This window comes from Chrysemys picta, chromosome 2 (genome assembly GCF_011386835.1).
Source record: "Chrysemys picta bellii isolate R12L10 chromosome 2, ASM1138683v2, whole genome shotgun sequence".
Classification (NCBI taxonomy): Eukaryota; Metazoa; Chordata; order Testudines; family Emydidae; genus Chrysemys; species Chrysemys picta.
Window position 1 is genome coordinate 139,278,574 of NC_088792.1, and position 21,274 is coordinate 139,299,847.

The following is a 21,274-nucleotide window of genomic DNA, read 5'->3' on the forward strand; positions in this document are numbered from 1 at the left end:
CTTTAAAAGCAAAAATGGACAAATAGAATAAAGCATTTGCAAAGTACAGGGACATTACTCCAAAGTACGAGTTGGTTATCATCACCATTTGTAATGCAAAGCAGGGCAAAGCAGCAAACTCCAATAATACCACGTTTAGCAGAAATTTAAAACAGTTCAGGTTTGGAGGTAGGGGTGGCAGGCATAGGGAGAGATGTCCTGTTATTGTATTGCAAGAAGTCTGAAATAAATATGCCCATATTAGTAGTGACATTTTAAAAACATATTTCATGAAGGTCAAAGTTCTGTTTTGTTTTTATAAGACAGAAACAATTCTCAGACTCTGCCACCTCAGATATTCTTTAAGGTTTAAAAAATTTATTCTCAAGATTCTGATCATTTCATCAATTTATTGCCTTATATATCTACCACCTTACCATCTCTGAAGTGCAAGAGTCATGCTTCAGCATTTTTCTGTGTTAAACTTTGCCCTCTTTTTTTTTTCCCCTCTATCTTGTAACTATATAATCTACTGGAAGTCCTGCAGCCTACTGTAATAAGTATTTGGTAAAGACTGACAGTGGTGAAACAGCATCATTATGAAAGAGAAGAACACCATATCATACCAACATAAAATGCAACCTCCGATCAGTTCGGGAACTAACTCAAGGGAGGAGGAGTATATCTCATGAAGACAACGTTCATGGAGAATTTCAGTCTCAACAAAACAAAATTACATTTGTTACCACAATAATATTCCCACAAATGCAACTTGCTAACAACAACAATGCTGAAGACCTGTTTTTACAGAAACAAATAGCTGTTTTCTGTAAAACATTACCACTAATCCCTTTCTAGTCAACCTAAAACACGCACTGTAACAGTCATAGTAGGTGTCATTGCTCATTAAAGTATAGGAACTAAGGTTTGCTCAACTGCCAGTGATTATACCATCCTACTGAGTATAAAAACATACATACAAATTACTGCCATAAAAATACCGGATTGTTCTCAGAACAGTGACAGAAAGCCATTCCCTTAATTGGATCTGAACTGCAAAGACAGAAGGGTGTTTGGGTTTGCTTTTTAATTAGCAGCTAAGAGTCATGTTTCTCTCTTTCATGCAAGTACAAGCACCTATCTATGCTACAACAAGAGTCGAACATCTCTAACCATAGCAGAAGTGTTATGAAACATTTTCATTGTCACTGTGGACAGGAAAACATGGTTATAAAACCAACAGACCTGATAGAATTATGGGTAAAGAAATTAATTTTATTCTCCAAAGTAGCAAAATGCCCTCAAAACTGAGTTATCATTGACAGAAAGTCACTAAAACCATACGATCTAGCCCACTGGCTTTGCCATTGAATGAAACCCTGGCCCAACTGACTTCAACTGCAAGATTCCCAAAGGGGGGGGTAGCTCAGTGGTTTGAGCATTGGCCTGCTAAACCCAGGGTTGTGAGTTCAATCCTTAAAGGGACCACTTAGAGATCTAGGGCAAAAATCAGTACTTGGTCCTGCTAGTGAAGGCAGGGGGCTGGACTTGATGACCTTCCAGCTCTATGAGAGAGGTATATCTCCATAATTATTATTCACTTCAACAGGGTCAGGATTTCACTCAGAGTTCTTTCAGGGATTAACAGAATGGATGGGATTTCAAATGGGTAAGTCTATGTATCAGCTTGACCTGTCTCTCAACCTGTTGCCAGTACCATCTTGGCTATTGTCAAATAACAATTAAGAAATCTTTCTTCTTGGAGGGAGCAGGGAAGACACTTGTAAACAATAATGTATGAACACATTGTTTATTAAACAGAACTTGTAAATAGTAGGGCCAGGAAAGACTGATCACTTAGGGTAGGTCTACACTAGAAACATTACAGCAGGACAGGGATTCTAGTCCCGCAGACCCCCGAGGACACCATCAGGGAGATCCTGCAGGACGTCGCCAAAATCGACACATCCCTGCTGGCGCCGTGGCAGAAGATCAACGCCCTCAACACCTTCCTGATCCCCCGCATCGCCTTCGTCCTGAGGGGATCCGCCGTGGCAAAGGTGCCCCTCAACAAGGCGGACAACGCCATCCGGAAGCTGGTCAAAAACTGGATGTCCCTGCCCCGGAGAGCCAGCAACGAACTCGTATACATCAAGCACAGGCACGGTGGTGCCGGCGTCCCCCGTATGGGAGACCTCTGTGACATCGCGGTCCTCACGCACGCCTTCCGCCTCCTGACGTGCCCGGACGCCAAAGTGAAGAACGTTGCAACGACCGCCCTACACGCCGCCACCGAGAAACGAATCGGCAGACCTCCCTCTGACCGAGATGTGGCCACCTTCTTGAGCGGCTCCCTGGATGGCGACTTCGCCCGGGACAGGGGCGATTTCGCCTCGCTGTGGACCCACGCCCGCAATGCCACGCGCCAGCTGGGAAAGCGCCTGGGCTGCCGCTGGGAATGGAACGAGGAACGGCAGGAGCTGGGAGTCCTGATACCGCGGATCGGAACGGAGGACAACATCATCGTCACCCCCGGAGCCAGAGGCGTGCTGGAGAGATCCCTGAAGGCCGCCGTCCACGCGCTCTACGTGGACGCCCTGAAGAAAAAGCCGGACCAGGGTAAAGTCTTCGAAGTAACCAGCAAGTGGGACTCCAGCAACCACTTCCTCCCCACAGGCAGCTTCACCCGGTTCGCCGACTGGCGGTTCATTCACCGCGCCCGGCTGAATTGCGTCCCGCTCAACGGTGCCATCCGCCACGGGAACCGGGACAAACGCTGCAGGAAGTGCGGGTACGTCAACGAAACCCTGCCCCACGTCCTATGCTGCTGCAAGCCCCACGCCAGAGCCTGGCAGCTACGCCACAACGCCGTCCAGGACCGTCTAGTGAAGGCCATCAACCCGCGTCTGGGAGAGATCGCTGTCGACCGCACCGTCCCCGGCACCGACAGCCCGCTGCGCCCAGACATCGTCGTCACGGACGAGGTGGGAAAAAAGATCATCCTGGTCGACGTAGCGATTCCGTTCGAGAACAGGACCCCGGCTTTCCGTGAAGCCCGAGCCCGCAAGCTCGAAAAATACGCCCCCCTGGCTGACACCCTGCGGACTAAGGGCTACGAGGTGCACGTCGACGCTCTGCTCGTTGGGGCCCTGGGTGCCTGGGACCCGTGTAACCAACGCGTGCTGAGGACCTGTGGGGTGGGCCGTCATTACGCGCGGCTCATGAGACGCCTAATGGTCTCGGACACTATCCATTGGTCCCGGGACATCTACATCGAGCACATCACCGGCCACCGCCAATACCGAGAGTGAGCCGGGGAGACCTTGTGCACCCACACACACCCCCTGCTGGACCCTATCCCCTGAGCCCTAGACTCACCAAACCTAGCTGAATCCCGCCACGTGAGGGTCACCCCATCCCCATTACCCAGCCCGCTTACTTATACCCATGACTGTCTCTACTTCCCGTATGGGTGTTAGACCCTCACCGCTTATCGACTGTTTTCTGATCCCGCCCACCGGTTACCCACCCCTCATTGGGGACATTGCAGTCTGTATATACTATGTGTGCTGCCCAGCCCCAAAACACCAACATACCCCCTATACTCTGTATGTTACCCCCAATGACCAATAACTAATGCTTCAAATTTTCTGTATCGTTTATTTTTTTAAATATTCTCTAATAAAATTTAAATCTACCTCTCGACCTAGCAGGGTCTACTTTGGAGCTTAGGCTGGCTTAATTACATCACACAGGACTGAAATTTTTCACAGCCCTGAGCAATGTACTTAAACTGACCTAACTATAGTGTAGATCAGCCCTCATTCTGACAGGTATTTTACAAGGCTGATTCCTCCATTCTGCCTAGACTCTAATCTAATCTTCTCATAATTACCTCCAGAAAGGATACCTCAACTACATCCCTAAGTGATTTAATCCAATGATCAGTTACTCTAATTGTCAGATATTTTGTTTTTCTTTCCTTAATTTTAGCCCACAGCACCTCCAATTTATCCAGCCCAACTGTACACCCACATAATGACAACAGATGATAGGTCCTGAATCAGGCCCATTATTTCTATCTTGTGATCAGCTCCTTCATGGGCATTGTGATCCAGGAACCTCTCAGTGGCAATTCGCAAGGAGCATAGAGGAGATGTGTAGGGGTTACAAGGATCTCCTGGGCCTCGAATTTACATTCTAGTTCACTAAGAGTGTCATGTGAGGTCTCTGCTTAAAAGCCCGTGTCACATTGGCCATCGATATCATTCTGAAACACGTGTGGATGTTGTGTAAGAGTAAAAGAAGCAGATGTATTTTTGCCTCTATCCTTTAAAAAACTAGAAGTCAAATCTTACTAAGGAAAATAGCAAGTAGCAATTTCAGGCCAGTAAATCTAACTTCAGTACTCGGCAAATTGGTTGAATCTATAGTAAAGAACAGAATTATCAGACACAGATGATATTGGGGAAGTCAACATGTCTTTTGTAAAGAGAACCCATGCCTCGCTTATCTATTAGAATTATTTGAGGGTGTCAACAAGCGTATGGACCGACATTCAGAAAGCCTTTGACAAAGACTTGACAAAGTCCCTCACCAAAAGGCTCTTAAGCAAAGTAAACAGTCAAGGGATTAGAGGGAATGTCCTTGCATGGATCAGTAACTGGTTAAAAGATAGGAAACAAAGAAGAATAAATGTTCAGTTTTTACCACGTAAAGTGGTAAATACCAGGGTCCCCCAAGGAGCTGTACTGGGACTTATGCTGTTCAACATATTCATAAACGATCTGGAAATGGGGGTAAACTGTGAGGTGGCAAAGTTTGCAGATGATACTAAATTACCCAAGACAGTTAAATCCAATTTGACTGCAAAAAGTTACAAAGGGATCTCACAAAACTGGGGTGATCAGGCGACAAAATGGAGATGGAATTCAATTAAGTTCAAAAGTAACGCACACTGGAAAAGATAATCCCAACTATACATACAAAATGATGGGATCTAAATTAGCTGCTATTCAAGAAAGAGATCATGGAGTCATCGTGGATAGTTCTTTGAAAACATCTGTTCAATGTGCAGTAGCAGACAAGAAAGCTAACAGAATGTTAGGAACCATCAGGAAAGGGATAGATATGACAGAAAAATATCATATTGCCATTTTATAAATCCATGGTATACCCATACCTTGAATACTATGTGTAGTTCTGGTTGCCCCATCTCAAAAGAGATATATTAGAATTGGAAAAGAAGGGCAACAAAAATTATTAGGAGTATGGAACAGCTTCCATATGAGGAGAGATTAAAAAGATTGGGACTGTTCATATTAAAAGAGAGATGACTAAGAGGGGATATGACAGACGTCTACAAAAGCACGTAGAGAAAGTGAAGAGGGAACTGTTATTTACCCCTTCACATAACACAAGAACCAGATATTACCCAATGAAATTAATAAGCAGCAGGTTTAAAGCAAACAAAAGGAAGCATTTTTTCCAACAACACACTGTCAGCCAGTGGCGCTCATTGGGGATGAGGGGATGTTGTGAAGGCCAAAAGTATAACTGGGTTCAAAAAAGAACTAAAGTTCTTGGAGGATAGGTCCATCAATGACTATGCTCTGGGAGCCCCTAAACCTCTGATTGCCAGAAGCTGGGACTGAACAATAAGATGGATTGTTTGAAAATTGCCCTGTTCTGTTCATTCCTTCTGAAACACCTGGCACTGGCCACTGCTGGATACTGGGCTAGAGGTTCTATTGGACTGACCCAATATGGCCATTCTTATGAGTTATGTATATACACTGAAAATTATGTTCTTAAGTGTCTAGAGACTGGTCACCAGGAAAGGTGGAAAATAGATTAAAAAAAAAATTGCCTGAAAGAAACCTATCTGTTAAATTAAGTATTGTCTGGTACACAATGCACCTCCATTCATCAGCCTGAATCAAATGCTAATGAAGGATTGTGAAAAATTCAGAGAAAAGTAACAAGAAGAAGAAAATATGAGGGGTGGGGGGCAGTGGCACGAGGGAACCCTATCTTTAGGTACACATCAAAGTTTTGTTGTAGTATATTTTTGGACAAAGACACGCTGACATCCTTCACCTAGGAAGTAAACAATGGGGCATCTCACCTAGGCTTGCCTGAAAATGCTGGCGAGAACTTCGGGTGAGATAAGCTTCCTTAAACAGAAGGATAACTTGTTAGTCAAGTTTAGTCTCTAGAAAGCGTGTTATGATTCACTGGCGCCAACTTCTGCTCCCGCCGGTGGGTGCTTGACCCCCCTCTGCCCCGGCCCTGCCCCAACTCCACCCCCGCCTCACCCCCATTCCAACCCCTTCCCCAAAGTCCCCGCCCCAACTCCGCCCCCTCCCTGCCCCTATTCTGACTCCTTCCCCAAACCCCCACCCCGGCTCCGCCTCCTCCCCTGAGTGTGCTGCGTTCCTGCTCCTCCCTCTCCCTCCCCAGAAGCAAAGCAGGAAGCGCAGGGAGGTAGGTGGCGGAGCGGGGACACGGCACGCTCAGGGGAGGAGGCGGAAGAGGAGGTGGGGACCTTGGCTGCCGGTGGATGCAGAGCACTCGCTAATTTTTCCCTGTGGGTGCTCCAGCCCCGGAGAACCCACGGAATCAGCGCCTATGTTATGATTTTGTTTTATATGTAACCATTTGCTTCCAATATTCTTCCTCACGATCACCTGAATCGCTGTTCTTTGATAAGAGATAGATTTATAGTGAAAACAAGAATAAGTTTAAGTGCTGTGGTGTTAAGCAAAATGCTGATCCTGAATTGAATCTTATAAGCCGGTGTGCGCCATTCCTTTGGGAACAGCAGGCCTGGTAATTCTGCGAGCATTCAGTGGATAAGGGGCTGCAATACGCCTGTCGTTACCTGTACAGGGAGAGCGAGGCCTCAAAGGTAGTGCTTGTGTCACCAAAGGCTGGTGGTGAATTCAGGGAGCTGACTCGCAGCAGGCATCAACAAGTCTTCCTCAGACTAAGAGGAGGTAGTGGTGAGGTGCCTCAAAACCCTGGCTACCTTTGGGGAGCGTCACAGGCATTCTCTTGCCTTTCATGTTTGTTTGGTTTCCCAAAGTCCTTCTCTGTGCCTGTACCAGACTGTTTCCAACAGACAAAGACAGGGAAACAGCAAAGCTTTTGTGGCATTACTAACTTTATGAAGGGACTGTTTGGCTGATTCTCCCCAATTAGAGAATTCTCAGGCAACACAAATTCTATTAATTTTACAAAGTGGCAGTAAAAGTTTCAGAATAGTTTCAAATCCACCAATGCAACATATATTAGATTCCAGCACCATTCACAATGTGCTAGGTGATGAACAATTTGCCACTTAAGACTCCAATAACTGCTGCTTAGAACCTCAGAGAGCTAAGGCTTAAGCCTTTAACAAGAGCATCCCAAAAGCTAGCAAGAATGTTAGGAATGTCACATTTAACTGGCTTTAACCTTCTGTCCTTGCACCAGGCACTGATAGTGCCCCTGCCTTTATAATATAAAAGAGGAGGTAGCCCAATTACACGTGTGCAGGAGCATGGTAATCATCAGCTCAACATAAAGAGCTACATTACATTCTTCTTGTGCTCCCTCACGAAAGCCCAGAGAGCAGGCCCAGATGACTGAGGGACCTTGTTTGGGACTTAGGACCTGAATGAACAAGGAAGATTTTGTGGCTGTTCCATCATAATGATGATACACATCTGAGATTAGAATTTAGCCATCAGTGTTGCAATGTAAAAAATTAATAGTAATAAAACCATTCTTTGTTGCAACTGCTATATAACTATAAGATAAAAAACAACTTCCACATTCCCCAAGCCTCCTTAGCCCCAAGAACTGCCTGCCATCTGTTATACATTTTCAGATTTGGAGTGTAAAATATTGGAAATAGAAAAAAATTCATGAAAAAAAGGCAGCTGCACAAATTATGCTATGCAGCATAGACAAACAGCCCCATGACTTGTTTATTCTTGAAAACAGACTATTAAGTATCACATTGAAGAATATGATTCTCAGACTTTAATCAACAAAGAGCTCACTTCATTGGATATTCTTCCTGGTGTACACTTTGAAAAGAAACAGGAAATGCCAGCTTTGCCATAAAAGCCACACTGGTCTTCTCTATGAAAAAAATTAATAAATGTGTTCTACATCTCAAAACACAGCAAGCAAACTATTCATCGTGCAGATCAGCAAAAAGCTCTAATCACAAAACTACAGTCTATATTAAGTAAAAAAACACCAAGACAAACAAGACTAGAAGTTTGAACTAGAGACTCTACCACTTCTTGTCCTGACCTGAACTCCACAATTCAGCAAGCTTGGCTTTTTTCTGGAGTACATAAATATCCCATGCCAAGATATGCTATTCATTATATTATCCAGTGAAGGAAAACTGGTCAAATTGCAATTATCCCTCCTCCTAGTTCAGTTTGTTGCCATTAACTAGACAGAGATACATAAAACAATTACTTGATTTTTTCCCGACAGTAGTAACAATTCAATAAAAAAAAGTACATGCTATCTTAAATAAGGAATTTATTTTACTTAATTTGAGAACATTTTAATGATATGCTAACCAATTAATATTTTCAATATGGGACTAAATATTCTTCTGAAGTATAACAAATGAAATGCATGAGTAAACTCGTTTTAAAAAAGGGGGAAAAGACTGATTTCACTAAACACAATTGTACGGTTTGAGTCTGTTTCCACTGAAGTCAAGAGGAATTTTGTTATTAACTTCAATGTGAGCAGGAACATGCACATTACATATAATACAAAAATGCGCAAGTTGGAAGATAGATAATAGAAACATTTTTTTATCCAGTCTGTAACAGATTTGACACTTTTGAACCTGGATACCAGAATGTAAAGAAACTTTGTGGACTGAGCATTATCTAAATCAGCGGTTCTCAAACTTTAGCCACCCGAGGACCCACATTTTGATTTAAAAATGTTCAGGGGCGCTGGGAGGAAGGGGGAGCAGTTGATCAGCAGGGCCCATGGACCCCCCCGGGGTCTCCTTGAGAAACACTGCTCTAAATGATGATGCCTTCAGCAACCAGCAAGAAATTATGGGAATATGGAAGATGGGATACAAGATTCTGGGTTGAATCTGATTTTCTGAAGTGCTGAGCACTCACTAATCCAGTTAAAGTCAGTGACAGCTGCAGGTACTTGGCACTTCTTTAAATCAAGCCCTTGCTATCTCCAAGCAGGCACCTGAGGCACCAAAATCAGGATCACTTTTGAAAGTTTTGGCCTAATCTTTTTAGTGTTGTGCTGTTATTGGGGAAAGGAAATGAGGGTGGACGGTTTTTGAATAGAAGATAAAAAGGAAAGGATTTTGACTCCATGCATGCGAGCCTAACCTAATATTTTCTGAGTCATTAGCTTAAAAAAGGTGTTACGTATATTGAGCATAGCCCTTTGCTGGGATCATATGGGTAATTAAGAATCTTATGCTTAGACTCCATGCTGAAAAGCTCCTCTCCCTCCTGCTTCCCTTTTTCTTCCATTGGGGGAGGGGCACAACACACACAGAAATGTAATAATATCACCTATAAAGGACTGTGCTGCAATTTACCTACCCATCTGAACCCATCCGTGACTAGAAGAACTCCTTATGCTGGTGTGAACTATAATGAGCTTACTTGGAGAAAACTCTAATGAAAGAATCTCCAGTGAAGAAGGATAACATGTTTCTGAAATCTGACATCCCTGTCCTTGGAAGCAGGCAGAATACCCCTCTAAAGCAGTTTAATTTAGCTATAAGCTATATTTGAAAATATACAAACAAGTTTTTATTAAGAGGGAATATACCACTAAACTCTAATAAAGTTTGAGGTATGGCAGACTGCTAGATGTCACAGGGCATTGATAAAAATATACCATTTGCTAGGGTGCCATGAATCCTGGAGTGGACTAGAAGGTGTTATGAGATACTATAATTCCCTAATTTAGGCTCCAATTCAGCACGCCTGTATTTATGTGTTGTGAGCAGGCCTACTTGGACTACCACGTTATCCAGCCCTAAATTCTCAACATTTCTGAATTCTTTCAAACAGCAGTTCCAGAAAGGGTGTCCAAGCCTTTTAGAAACTGTCAGGATCAATTCATAATCAATATTTTCCCTCCTTGAACAGAATTTGTACACAGTTATTTAGCCAAAGCATTAGTGGGGAACCTTTTACCTAATTTAGTTTCTAATTTATAAGATTTGCTGCAATAATAGGAGACTGAATGTAGGAGAATTCAGTGTCCCTGCCCACTCAGTCATTGGCTTCTCTAAGGAGGTTGCTAATAAGGGAGCCAAATGTTGTAATTTGTGACATAGACACCTGCCCAAGGGAAACTGAACAGTGATCACCAACCCGATTGGAAAGCCATCATATAGTAATAAATTTTGCTCTAGATAGACACCATAGATCAAATCAACCCAAAGCTGATGTTAATTGACAACCTTGTTTCCCCCCCTTCTTCATTCTTTCCTTCCCAATTGTAGACAAACCAACAATAAATAATCCAGATTTCGCCAATTTTGAGGGACTCATCCTGAACTCAAAAGATTCATATATTATAATACCAGAAAGGACAATTGTCTGACCTCTTTTATAACACTGGTCATAGAATTTCCCTGAATTAATTCCTGTTTCCACTAGAGCATATCTTGATTTTAAAATGGACAGAGAATACACCACAACATCTGGTAAATTGTTCCAATGGTTAATTACCCTCGTTAAAAATCTGCACCTTTGAATTTATGATGAAGCCAATCAAATTAATCTTGTCTCTATGCTATCTTTAAATGGTATCTTTAGAAATGCTGAAGATTAGATAGAAATTTTGTCCCCACTACGTTCCTGTTGAGATGAGTTCCTGTCTGCATCCTGTAAAACTTGCCCATATCGGTATTGCCCTGGCCTCTTCTTTTGTCATTCAGTGTTGCACGCATTCTAAAACAATATGCATTTCCTCACCTTTTGGGGGCGAAGCCAGACTTTGAGGCACTTGCTCCCCTACTTGGTGTAAACTTTGCTTGTGCCAATCAGAAACGAACACAAACAGGTTTTGGGCCCCGTCCCCTATGACACTTCTATGATGTCATAGTTGGTACTTTATGGGCCTGCCTGCCATGTGCAGGCAGAGAGAGGAGAAAGAAAAACAAATCCTGTGTATCCTGTGTACACCCGTAACCGAGCCTGATCACCTCAAAGCCTCTCTCTCAGCTCACGTGTTTCAAACAGAGTGTCTACGTTTGCCGGTCGTTATGCGTTGGTTTGTATTTGTAAGTATCAGTTATTACTAAATGCTGCATTTTTGTTTATAAATATTGTTAGTAGATATTTTAGTCATTGTGTGTTTTTAAGTTTCATTAACTCTATTAGCTAATCAAACGCTGCTCCCTTACCCCTTGTAATTATCCCAAATAAAACTTTAAATTGATTAATTTTAGTTGTTTGTGTGTGTGTGTGTGTGTCTGCAGCTTGCATCGTGACCCATACTCTCCTTGCATCCCTTACCAATATAGTCTATTGCCACGTGCAGCCTGGTAAATAACAGGCCCCTGCGTGCCCGTGGCAATCCACAGTTCCCAAAACATGGATAATGCCTTGGCATATTACAGACCACTCAGCATTTTAATACTTTCCTTAGCATGGATGTACTTAAATTATCTTCTAGCTCTATATCACAATATCAGTTCTCATTTTACTCCCAAACTTCAAAAGGTCACCTCTTTAAACTGCAGAGTGCCAGAGTTATTTAGCAGCTTTTCCACAATAATGAAAATGTTGTAAACCTGTTTTAATGGAGGTGTTGTCCGAAAGGGAGTTGTACTTGTACTTGTACCCATCAACCCTTAACCACGGGACGGGGATACTCAGGAAGACCAGGGCTTTAAAAAGTTTAGAGGGGGGCTAGATACACTTAACATTCTTTAAACTTAAAGCCAAAAACACCCCTGATAAAAACAAGACATCAACAAAGGAATGAACTGCAGGAGTAAAAGGAGAATGCAGGCAGAAGTCCAGCAACACCGTGGGAGCTATCCAGTTTATTGCACCCAAAGCAGCATGTATGATTATCTGCCCTATGGGCAAGTGGCATATATGTGCATTTGGTGCAAGGAGCTCCTGGCCCTCAGACAACGTGTACCGGCTTTGGAGACCAGAGTGGCTGAACTGGAGGAGCTAAGGGAGACAGAGAGGTACATAGATGAGACTCTCCAGGACACAGTAAAACGGTCCCACCCCCATCTGACAGCTTCTGTGCTGTTGAGGAGGATGAAAGTCTCAGGGAAGGAGAACATCCAATTGGAACAGAGGGAAACGATTCCATAGTTGGGACCCTTCTTCCAGATGATGTCATGGTATCCAATTGCACTGAGAGGGGGAGGGAACTCCTGTTATTAGAAAGAGACAGGTAATAGTTATCAGGAATTCGATCATTAGAAACATAGATAGCTGGATTTGTGATGACCGGGAGAATTGCATGGTGACTTGCCAGCCTGTTGCGAAGGTTGCAGATCTCTCGAGACATCTAGAGAGATGTATATGTAGTGGTGGGGAGGAGCCAGTGGTCGTGGTACACGTAGGTACCGATGACATAGGGAAGGATAGGAGAGAGGTCCTGAAGGCCAAATTTAGGCTGCTAGGTAAGAGATTGAAGTCCAGGACTTCCATGGTAGCATTCTCTGAAATTATAGCCATTATTAACATACCTTTATTCTTCCTTTTCAGAGGTACTTAACTATATTTCACTCAGCCAAAAATTAGAACAAAAACAAAAAATAAATGGATGTGAATTCAGTGAAAACTGCTGTCCTTGTGCCCAGCCATCCTGCTGCTTATTGCCTCTCTACTGGCAAAATCCAGAGTAATGAGGAAATAGAAGAAAATCAGTAGAAATGGTAACCCCAAACCATGACCCTTTCCCTGGAATTTGAAACAGTGATCTGTCTGGGACGACAAGCCTTGAATACTTTACAAGAGACTGTAAGTACATATGCAGTAGTGGCTAGAATTAGTAGTTGAAGGGTGGTATTATTTTTTTCCAACAGTCTATTGATTCATAAAGACTTCCTCATCTCCTGCCCCTTTAACCATGACTCCACCCAGAACTATGTCTCTGCTCAGACCACAAGCGGGAACTATGATTCACTAAGGAAAGTACAGCCCTCGGCCAGTTTTATCTGCTGAATGTTCCCAGCCACTGGAACCTTCTCACAGAGTTCTACAAAAAGAAGCTTAACAAATACAGAATGTTAGTTTCTAATACAATTATATCAACATTCGCACACACGCTTACCAGGGACTAGGACTGTTTGTTTGTTCCATGGAACTACAGTAGTTTATACAGAGATCCAGAAGTATCACTTTTCCTGGAGACAACTTTTAAAGCTAAATAATTTAAGAGCTTCATGAAAAACTAATAGGCTTTCACTAAGCATAAACCTAGGATTTAGCAAGAATATTACAATGACAGTACAATCTACTGAAGGACTGACCTAATTAACATTGTAATTATTGATGAGGTGCGCCACCCTATCATCTGTGCCATAATGGGGCAGCAAATCCATGAAAGCCCATGGAATCTGTCAGTGACACACACTGCTGTTGCACACAGGGTTAGGCTGTCAGCTAAATATATTAAACCACATGGTTTTCAAGTGATTTCTACTAGCATGGTATAGCGTAAAACAGACCTTTGAGTTCTTTTCTGTTCTATCATTGGTATAAAAGGACAGGTTAACTAGCATAAAATACTTTTAATTAAAAACACACACTCATTCTATGCTGTGCCACAGGAGATTCCTCCTCTATTCCCCAGACCATCCTCTGTGCCGAAGTCTGCAAAGGGGTGTAGGTAGGACTGCATATAGCAGTCCTATGCTGCTCCTGCACAAGGAAGCATTCTCCCCCTCAGATGGCTGCAGTGTCTTTAGGGCCCATACATCATCTGAATCCAGGGTAGAGGCCAGCATTGGCCCAAGAGGTGCAAGAATTAGGGAAAACAGTCCCTTGGTGCTATCTCAGGGGTAGGCAACCTATGGCACGTGTGCCGAAGGCGGCACGCGAGCTGATTTTCAGTGGCACTCACACTGCCCGAGTCCTGGCTACCGGTCCGGGGGGCACTGCATTTTATTTTAAATGAAGCTTCTTAAATGTTTTAAAAACTTTATTTACTTTACATACAATAGTTTAGTTATATATTGTAGACTTATAGAAAGAGACCTTCTAAAAAAGTTAAAATGTATTACTGGCACACGAAACCTTTAATTAGAGTGAATAAATGAAGACTCGGCACACCACTTCTGAAAGGTTGCTGACCCCTGTGCTATCTTTTTAAAGAGTTTTAAGTAGAACAGCAATTGGGTCCCATTTTGCAGCTTTTCTGTATGCGTAAGTCCCACTGAACTCAATGGCTATGTGGACAGGTTGCAGGATTGGGCCTACTTTGGTTAACACATTCTGTTTTTCTTTCAAGGAAACATGCTATGTTTGGAACCATTTGGCATAACCAGGGAAATACATCTTGATGCGTGTGAAGTTTCTCAGTCTCCTACTCATCAGTCTCTCGACTGTGTAGGCCACAGTGTTTTCTGCCCCCCCGCCCACAAGTGCTCAAGGGGATGTGGCCACACAAGCTCCACCAAAGAAACAGCAGGAGCACAGAGCTCTTGTGAGCCTGAGGGAATCCCATGCAACTTCCATGAGAAAGGGAAGGCCATTCTCGGAGCACCCTTGGCCCCCATGATAGCATGGCTCCCACAGGAACCTCAGCTGCACCCCAAGAGGCGACTCACATGATGTGAAGGAGCATTGGGTCGGCACTGACAAGCTATATATTGTCAGAAGGGGATTAATGCTATGAAGAGCAACTTTCTCCTGGCCTCATCCTCTCCTACCTTGCTACACAGCCTCCAAAACTGCAGAAGCTAAACATGTGATGTGGCCTCCTGCAAGTTTCAGGGGCAAAAGAGATGCTGCTGTTTGCCCCCAATGCCTCCACTTCTGTGTGCAGACACAATATTTGCTTGTGTTCCTTCCTTGCTACGATTATATCCCACAGCCAACTGTGCTTATTTGGGCAAAACTCCCATTGAAATCCCAAGATTTCAACATCAGCTAAAAGACGAGAATGTCTTCTCTTGAACCAGTCTGTTTAACCAGTTGGCTAGATATGTGGGAAATATTTGGGCTGTCTTATTCAATGGATCATAATGGCTCTATTAAGAATTAAAATGATAAAAAAAAATGGATTTGCTTATCATATAGCCATAGGATATTAACAGACCATTTTTTAAAGAATATGAAATACTATTATGTTCATGGTCAGTGAAAGTTAATAACCTAACCAATCCGCTTCTTTCAAATAAACAAAGGTCTTAATCCACGTTAACCAGCCTGAAAAAGTATTTTAAAATCAAAATAAATTTTAATTAATTTTATTTAATTAAGAACTTTAAGTAACTATTTAAAGTAGAACTTTAACAGGATTTAGAAGGGGGAGGGGAAAAAGGGGTTCCTGGACTGAGACCTTCTAGTTTTCTCCCTGAAGCAATTTTTAAACGGCTGAGTTATAAACCCCTGGAAAAAAGAAATGGCTTCTATGGAAGGCCAGACACAAGTTCTTGTTACAGCACTGCCTAATGAAGGTAGGTGGTGAGGAAACAGAAACTCAATTGTGAGTTTAATGCCTTCAGGTTTTTCACTCCAAAAAAATCAGTTTGAAGTGAGTATGTCAGCTGAGTGACATGAACTTCCCAACACTCAGTCAGGATTCCAGATCTTGTTTAAAACAGACAAGTGCCAACAAGAATGGTTTTTTTTGTAACGTACACACACATTAATACAATTAGGCAATTGCTTGATGTGTTCGCTCCAGTGAGTAACAAAATGTATTAAGAGCTGGTTACAATTAGCACCTATCATTATCTGGGCACTTATAAAAAAAATACATGCAGACAACAGTGGGTATGTTTTTCCCGTAATGCCTGTTTGCAACAGTCCCGCTGTTTTGAGGTTATTCACAAAACTCAAAAAAGGAGAGTTTTGTGAATAACCTGGCCTGCAATATTTTGAGAACACAGAGACTGGAGGTGCACTGTAAATTTTATTTTTAAAAAAGAAATAAAGTAACATATGTTCTGTTCTCATAACAGTTTTTAACTCCATTGATTTCAAAGGGATTGCTCCTGATCTATGCTGCTGTTAAAAGAGAGCAGAATCAGGCCTGTTACCTGGATACACATTTTTCTTACACAGCTCCTTTCTTTCACATGGTACAATGGGATATTAATATAATGGGACACAAATAATTAAATTCTCAAAGATATCAGTTACAGGATGTTTGCTTCAATCAAGTTTAGCCAACTAACGGCTTATTCAAAGGACTTCCACTGATCCCAGTGACAGCTGGATCAGGCCCTTAATGTGTTTCTACTTTACTATGTATTGAGCTCAATATATAACCTACATTCACCAGTTCAAGGAAAGAAAAATGTTTATACTTTTGGGTGGGACTTTGGATATAGATTAAAGCCAAGGTGCTGTGTTTACCAATCTTTTAAAGTAATATCAACATGTTGAAAAAGCTCTTAGGAGAGATCAAAGGCACATTTAGCAACCATAAATTAACATAAATATATGTTGAAATGCTAATGCAGCCTGGCAAAATTTTACTCAATCAGTTGTCTGGGGCAAGTAATTTCAGCTAATGGACAAGTAAATACTATTAGTTCTTTTCTTCATCATCATAGTAGGATGAACAAGTGTATTTTGTGTCAGGACTGGTGACTTTTTACGATAATTTGGCAACGCTAGAGAAACTTGCTCTTAATGCAAAATAAGCTTCTGAAAGATAAGGGACTATTCTCTTTAAAAAGCCAACATTACTTTAGGATTTACCACTCACAATTCTTGCGAGTTAACCTAGCATATGACAGAATTTTTCCCTCTTATGGCATATGACAGAATGTTTCTTGCCTTACACATGAAGATGTCTTGTATGCAGTGCTGGATAAAATCTTCTTTTATCTGACGAATTACAATTCTGGTAAACAGATTGGGGTTTTTTTGTTTTTGTTTTTTGTGGGAATAGCAGCAGCACCAAACACATGAAAGATGCTATATCATGGGGGTAAGGATACTCTTGTGGCTGAAGCACAGTACCAGAAGACAGAGGCCCAGTCTACACCTTGAGAAGCTTTACTGGCATAACTATTTCAGTTAGCAGTGTGATTTTTTTTTAAACTGGAATAGTTATACTGGCAGAAGTCCTACTGCAGATGTGCTTATACCAGTATAGTTATTCCACTTCCTGTACTGGAATAGCTATGCTTCCCAGAATCAAGTCTTTCATCCTGTAGATACGGCTTACTCTCTTTGTTCCTAGGAGGTATACATTTACCCATATTAAAATGCATGCTGTTTGCTTTTCCCTTCCACTTCAGGAGAAGACAGTGTTTTACCATGCATCTGACGAAGTGGGCATTCACCCACGAAAGCTTATGCTTCAATACATCTGTTAGTCTCAAAGGTGCCACAGGACCCTCTGTTGCTTTTTACAGATCCAGGCTACCCCTCTGATACTGTGTTTTACCATTCACAGTGATACTACTTCCTGCATCTCTAGCACCTTTTTTCTGAGATTACAATGCATTGTATAGACATCAAACACCTCTGCAAGGTAGGAAAGGATTGGCCCTTTTATGGAAGAGGGAAGCTAAGCCACAGAGTAGCAGAGTGATTTCCCAAAGGTCTCACAGTAAATTGGTGGCCCGGCTAAGAATAGAAACTAGACCTCCAGATACCTGGTCCTGTTTTAATCACACACACAACACCTCCCCTTGTTCTCTATTAGTACTATCCTAGATATCCAAAACAGGATCATGTCCGTCAATATGTATTGTATTGAGAAAGTCCTCAGTTATCCAAAACCTTAATTACCAGAATTTACTCAGTGTCCATAAGACATTCTGATGGTCAAAACTGTCATTTTTATTGCTTGTTATCCGCAGATATATTTCATTTTTCTCTCTATATCAAAAGAACAAAAACACTATACTGTATTTGTGGGTACCCCCTTAGTATGCTAAAACCACAATGTTCAACAAAACAAAGAGCTGGGAGAACTGTCACACACCACCTTCTCTGAATACAAAATTACGTGCAGAAGTACTGTGCAAGAATACTGAAATCTGTTGAGTCAGCTAAGGGAACAGCAACCAAAGCTATTTTGAGAGTACAAACTCACCTACTATGTTGACTTCAGCTCTAAATGTGTGAATGTGAAATTGAAGACATCATGGTTGACAATCAGTAGCACACTTGGGCCCCAATCTTGTAAAGACTTTCCATGTGCTTAACTTTATGCAGTGAGCAGTCCCAGGGATCTGAATGGCACTACTTGCCGTGCAGATGAGCAAGAGTGTAAATCTTTGCAGGATTGGGACATTAGATCTAGATTTGCAAAAGGTGCACAGCATTCACAAGTCCCATTGACTTCAGTAGAGCTGTGAGTTCTCAGCACTTCTGTAAATCAGTCCATCAAAGTCCCCCAGAAATGTTTATTATACTCGTTATAAAGTGTTCTTAAATTAACTTTAGTCAGAGCACAATTAATATCAACCATGAACTGACCTAACTCAGGATTACAAATGACAATCTTAAAATTGCATCGTTTGCAATTATCCCAAACTACAAAAAAGCAATTTCTGGCCAATGTTATGACTTGGTCAGCAGGGGAAACAGAAGTGGAATAAATCCTTTTCTTTTCCCCTTGCCCCCCTCTCCTTCTGTTCTGGCAGTGAAGTGCACGAACCCCTGCAGTCACCAGTGTACCCCTCTCACAGGAAGCCAACAAGTTTTTGAAAGGAAATACCAGACCTCTCCGTGAGAAACCAGGCATTTAGCCATGTCCTTGTTTAAAGTTTTAGTGGGCTTTCTGCACAAGGGTGATCTTGCAAAGCCGGCACTTTTCTTCTAGCATTTAGCTCACAGATGCCGTCAATGGGCCAAAAGCCTCATGATTTGCTGACCTAATACAGAGTGCACAGTGCGTGTGCCAAACAGACAGCAAACAGTCTACACAAAAGGAAACTCACCTACAGTATAACGTGGAGAAAGAGGCAATCGCACTGCAGACCCGCCACGACTCATAGTTTTTAAAACTATCTTCTTCTTGTCATTAAAGGATATTTTTTGCCAATATATATATATATATATATATATATATATATATATATATATATATATATATATATATATATATATATATATATATATATATAAATAAATAAAAATAATCGCTTTCTTTTGGTAATCTCCCAACTCTCACACTCTTGAGAGAGCTGCAAAAATAATGTGTTTAAACCATGCGAAAAGCAGAAAACTTTCAGCCAGAGGGCTAGTAACTGGAAGAGAAGCTTGCCCCCCTTTTATTCTTGGGGGGGGGGCTCCTGTAACAAAGCAATCCAGATGGAGAGGAAGGGGGGAATAGATCTCATAAATCTGCTCTTTAGAAAGAGCTGATCACTACAGCAGAGAACTGCCCCTTCCCGTACTCACCTCAGTGAAGAAGTTATCCATTGTTGAAGTGGAGAATGCAACTTGAGGAAGTCAGTCTAGCAAAAGGGCTGAGCAGCAAACCATGTGTGGCCAGGGCGATTACTCCCAGCAAGACTGAGGTATTTCAGTTTTCACACCCTTCCATCGCTGCCATCACTTTTGCCCCCTCTCTTGACTCCTTCCTCTCCCCCAAAGTCAGCAGCACGTTCATTCAGACAGGCTCCTTTGTCTCTTTCTCTCCCCAGTGTCCTCAGATCCGTGGCAAGTGGCTGCACCAGAAACCTTGGTGGCACACTGCTGCCTTCGCTTGGAGCGGGGGCTGGAAAAAAAATGAGGAGGAGGAGAGAGGATCCAGCCGCCGAGAAGCACGTGTCTGCTCCGCGTAAGTGCCCCCAAGCTGTCCAGGGCGTGCAGCTCCTGCAAGGACTTGCAGAGAGAGCGAGACACACACACACGCTCCGGCTGCGCTGCTCCGTGCGCAGAGCAGCAGCCAGCAGGGCCCTCTCAGGTCACTCGCGGGAGAGTCCCCAGGGATTGGCAGAGTCCCCGCCCCCACGGGAGAGGCGCCGCCAATCCCGGCCAAGCGCCTCTTTAGAATCCCGACCCGGCCGGGCGCGAGCCCTCCTCTGCCTACGGGCTGGGGCGGCCGCCGCGCGCTCTGCCCGGCTCACCTAGGGCTCGCCACGGGGTTACCCCCACACAACAAAGAGCCGATGCGATCGCTGCTGCTGCAGATGTTTATCCGGAGAGAAGGGGCCGCGCGTGGAGCCTCCCACTGTCCTGCAATATCGTTCTCTAGGCCGCGCAGTCTCCTGCAGAGGAGAAGGGAAGGGGGCTTCAGAGTTGCCTGAGGAAACCCAGGCATTGGGGATCACTTCTTTGCTCTGCAGCGGCGTGGTTGCGAAGACCTGATCTCGCTTCATTTGAACCCCCATCGGTGGCTCCTGAGGCAGCCACAAACTAAATAAACCTGTGAGAGACGCAAGAGTCCAGTACGCGGTTTGGAGCCGTGTACGGTAGTAAACGATTCAGGAACACCACTGTTTATTGGTGCTTAATAGTCTGTTTAGTGCCGCCAAGGACACAGAAGTGAAGCTAGTCTCTGTCCCAAGCAGCTTACTTTGAGCTAGTGGAGGCTCGTATGGAATCCAGTGCACTTTCCCACCTCATAATGCAATAAAGGAAAATCACTCCTGTCTGGATTTTGCGTTTTTCCTGCCAGCTGAAGGGTGTTCTTAAATTATTGTTTTTATTTCTATTTTTTTGCCCCAATGAGCCATGGATCTGGCAAAAATAAAGTGTGTATATATGTCTCTTTCGTGTATTCCTATCAATCAGAAGTTGAATTGCCATGAAAAGACACTTTACTTCAAATCCCACCCTAAGGCATAAAAAAGCCTTTTCAAAATGTAAACACAAATGCAAACAAATGCAGACACTTAAGATACAAAGAGTTGGCCCTGCTTACTCCCCTAGTTCCTAGTGCAAAAGGTTCTGTTTATTTTGAAATGCAAAGCTATGTGAAGTGTTGTCATCAAACAAAGGTACTAGGAGACCACTGTTTACACCTGTTTTAAAGGATCTACCTCCTTCAGTCTTTTTGCACACAACAAATTCATTAAAGTCAGTAGGAATTTTGTACGTAGCATCTACTTCATCAGGACACATACTCTGCCCTTATAAAAATATACTGTAGTATTCAATATTTTACT

The 21,274-nt window shown here is 42.9% G+C and overlaps 1 protein-coding gene across 1 annotated transcript in view; it reads right to left on the reverse strand.

Annotated features, from left to right (window-relative positions):
• MYO10 (myosin X) overlaps positions 1-20,522 on the reverse strand; it is a 248,865-nt gene extending 228,343 nt beyond the window's left edge. The window contains exon 1 of the mRNA XM_005290206.5: positions 19,563-20,522. Coding sequence (XP_005290263.1) covers positions 19,563-19,583 — 21 coding nt within the window. The 5' untranslated portion in view covers positions 19,584-20,522. The remainder of the gene's footprint in view (positions 1-19,562) is intronic.
• Positions 20,523-21,274: the final 752 nt, after the last annotated feature.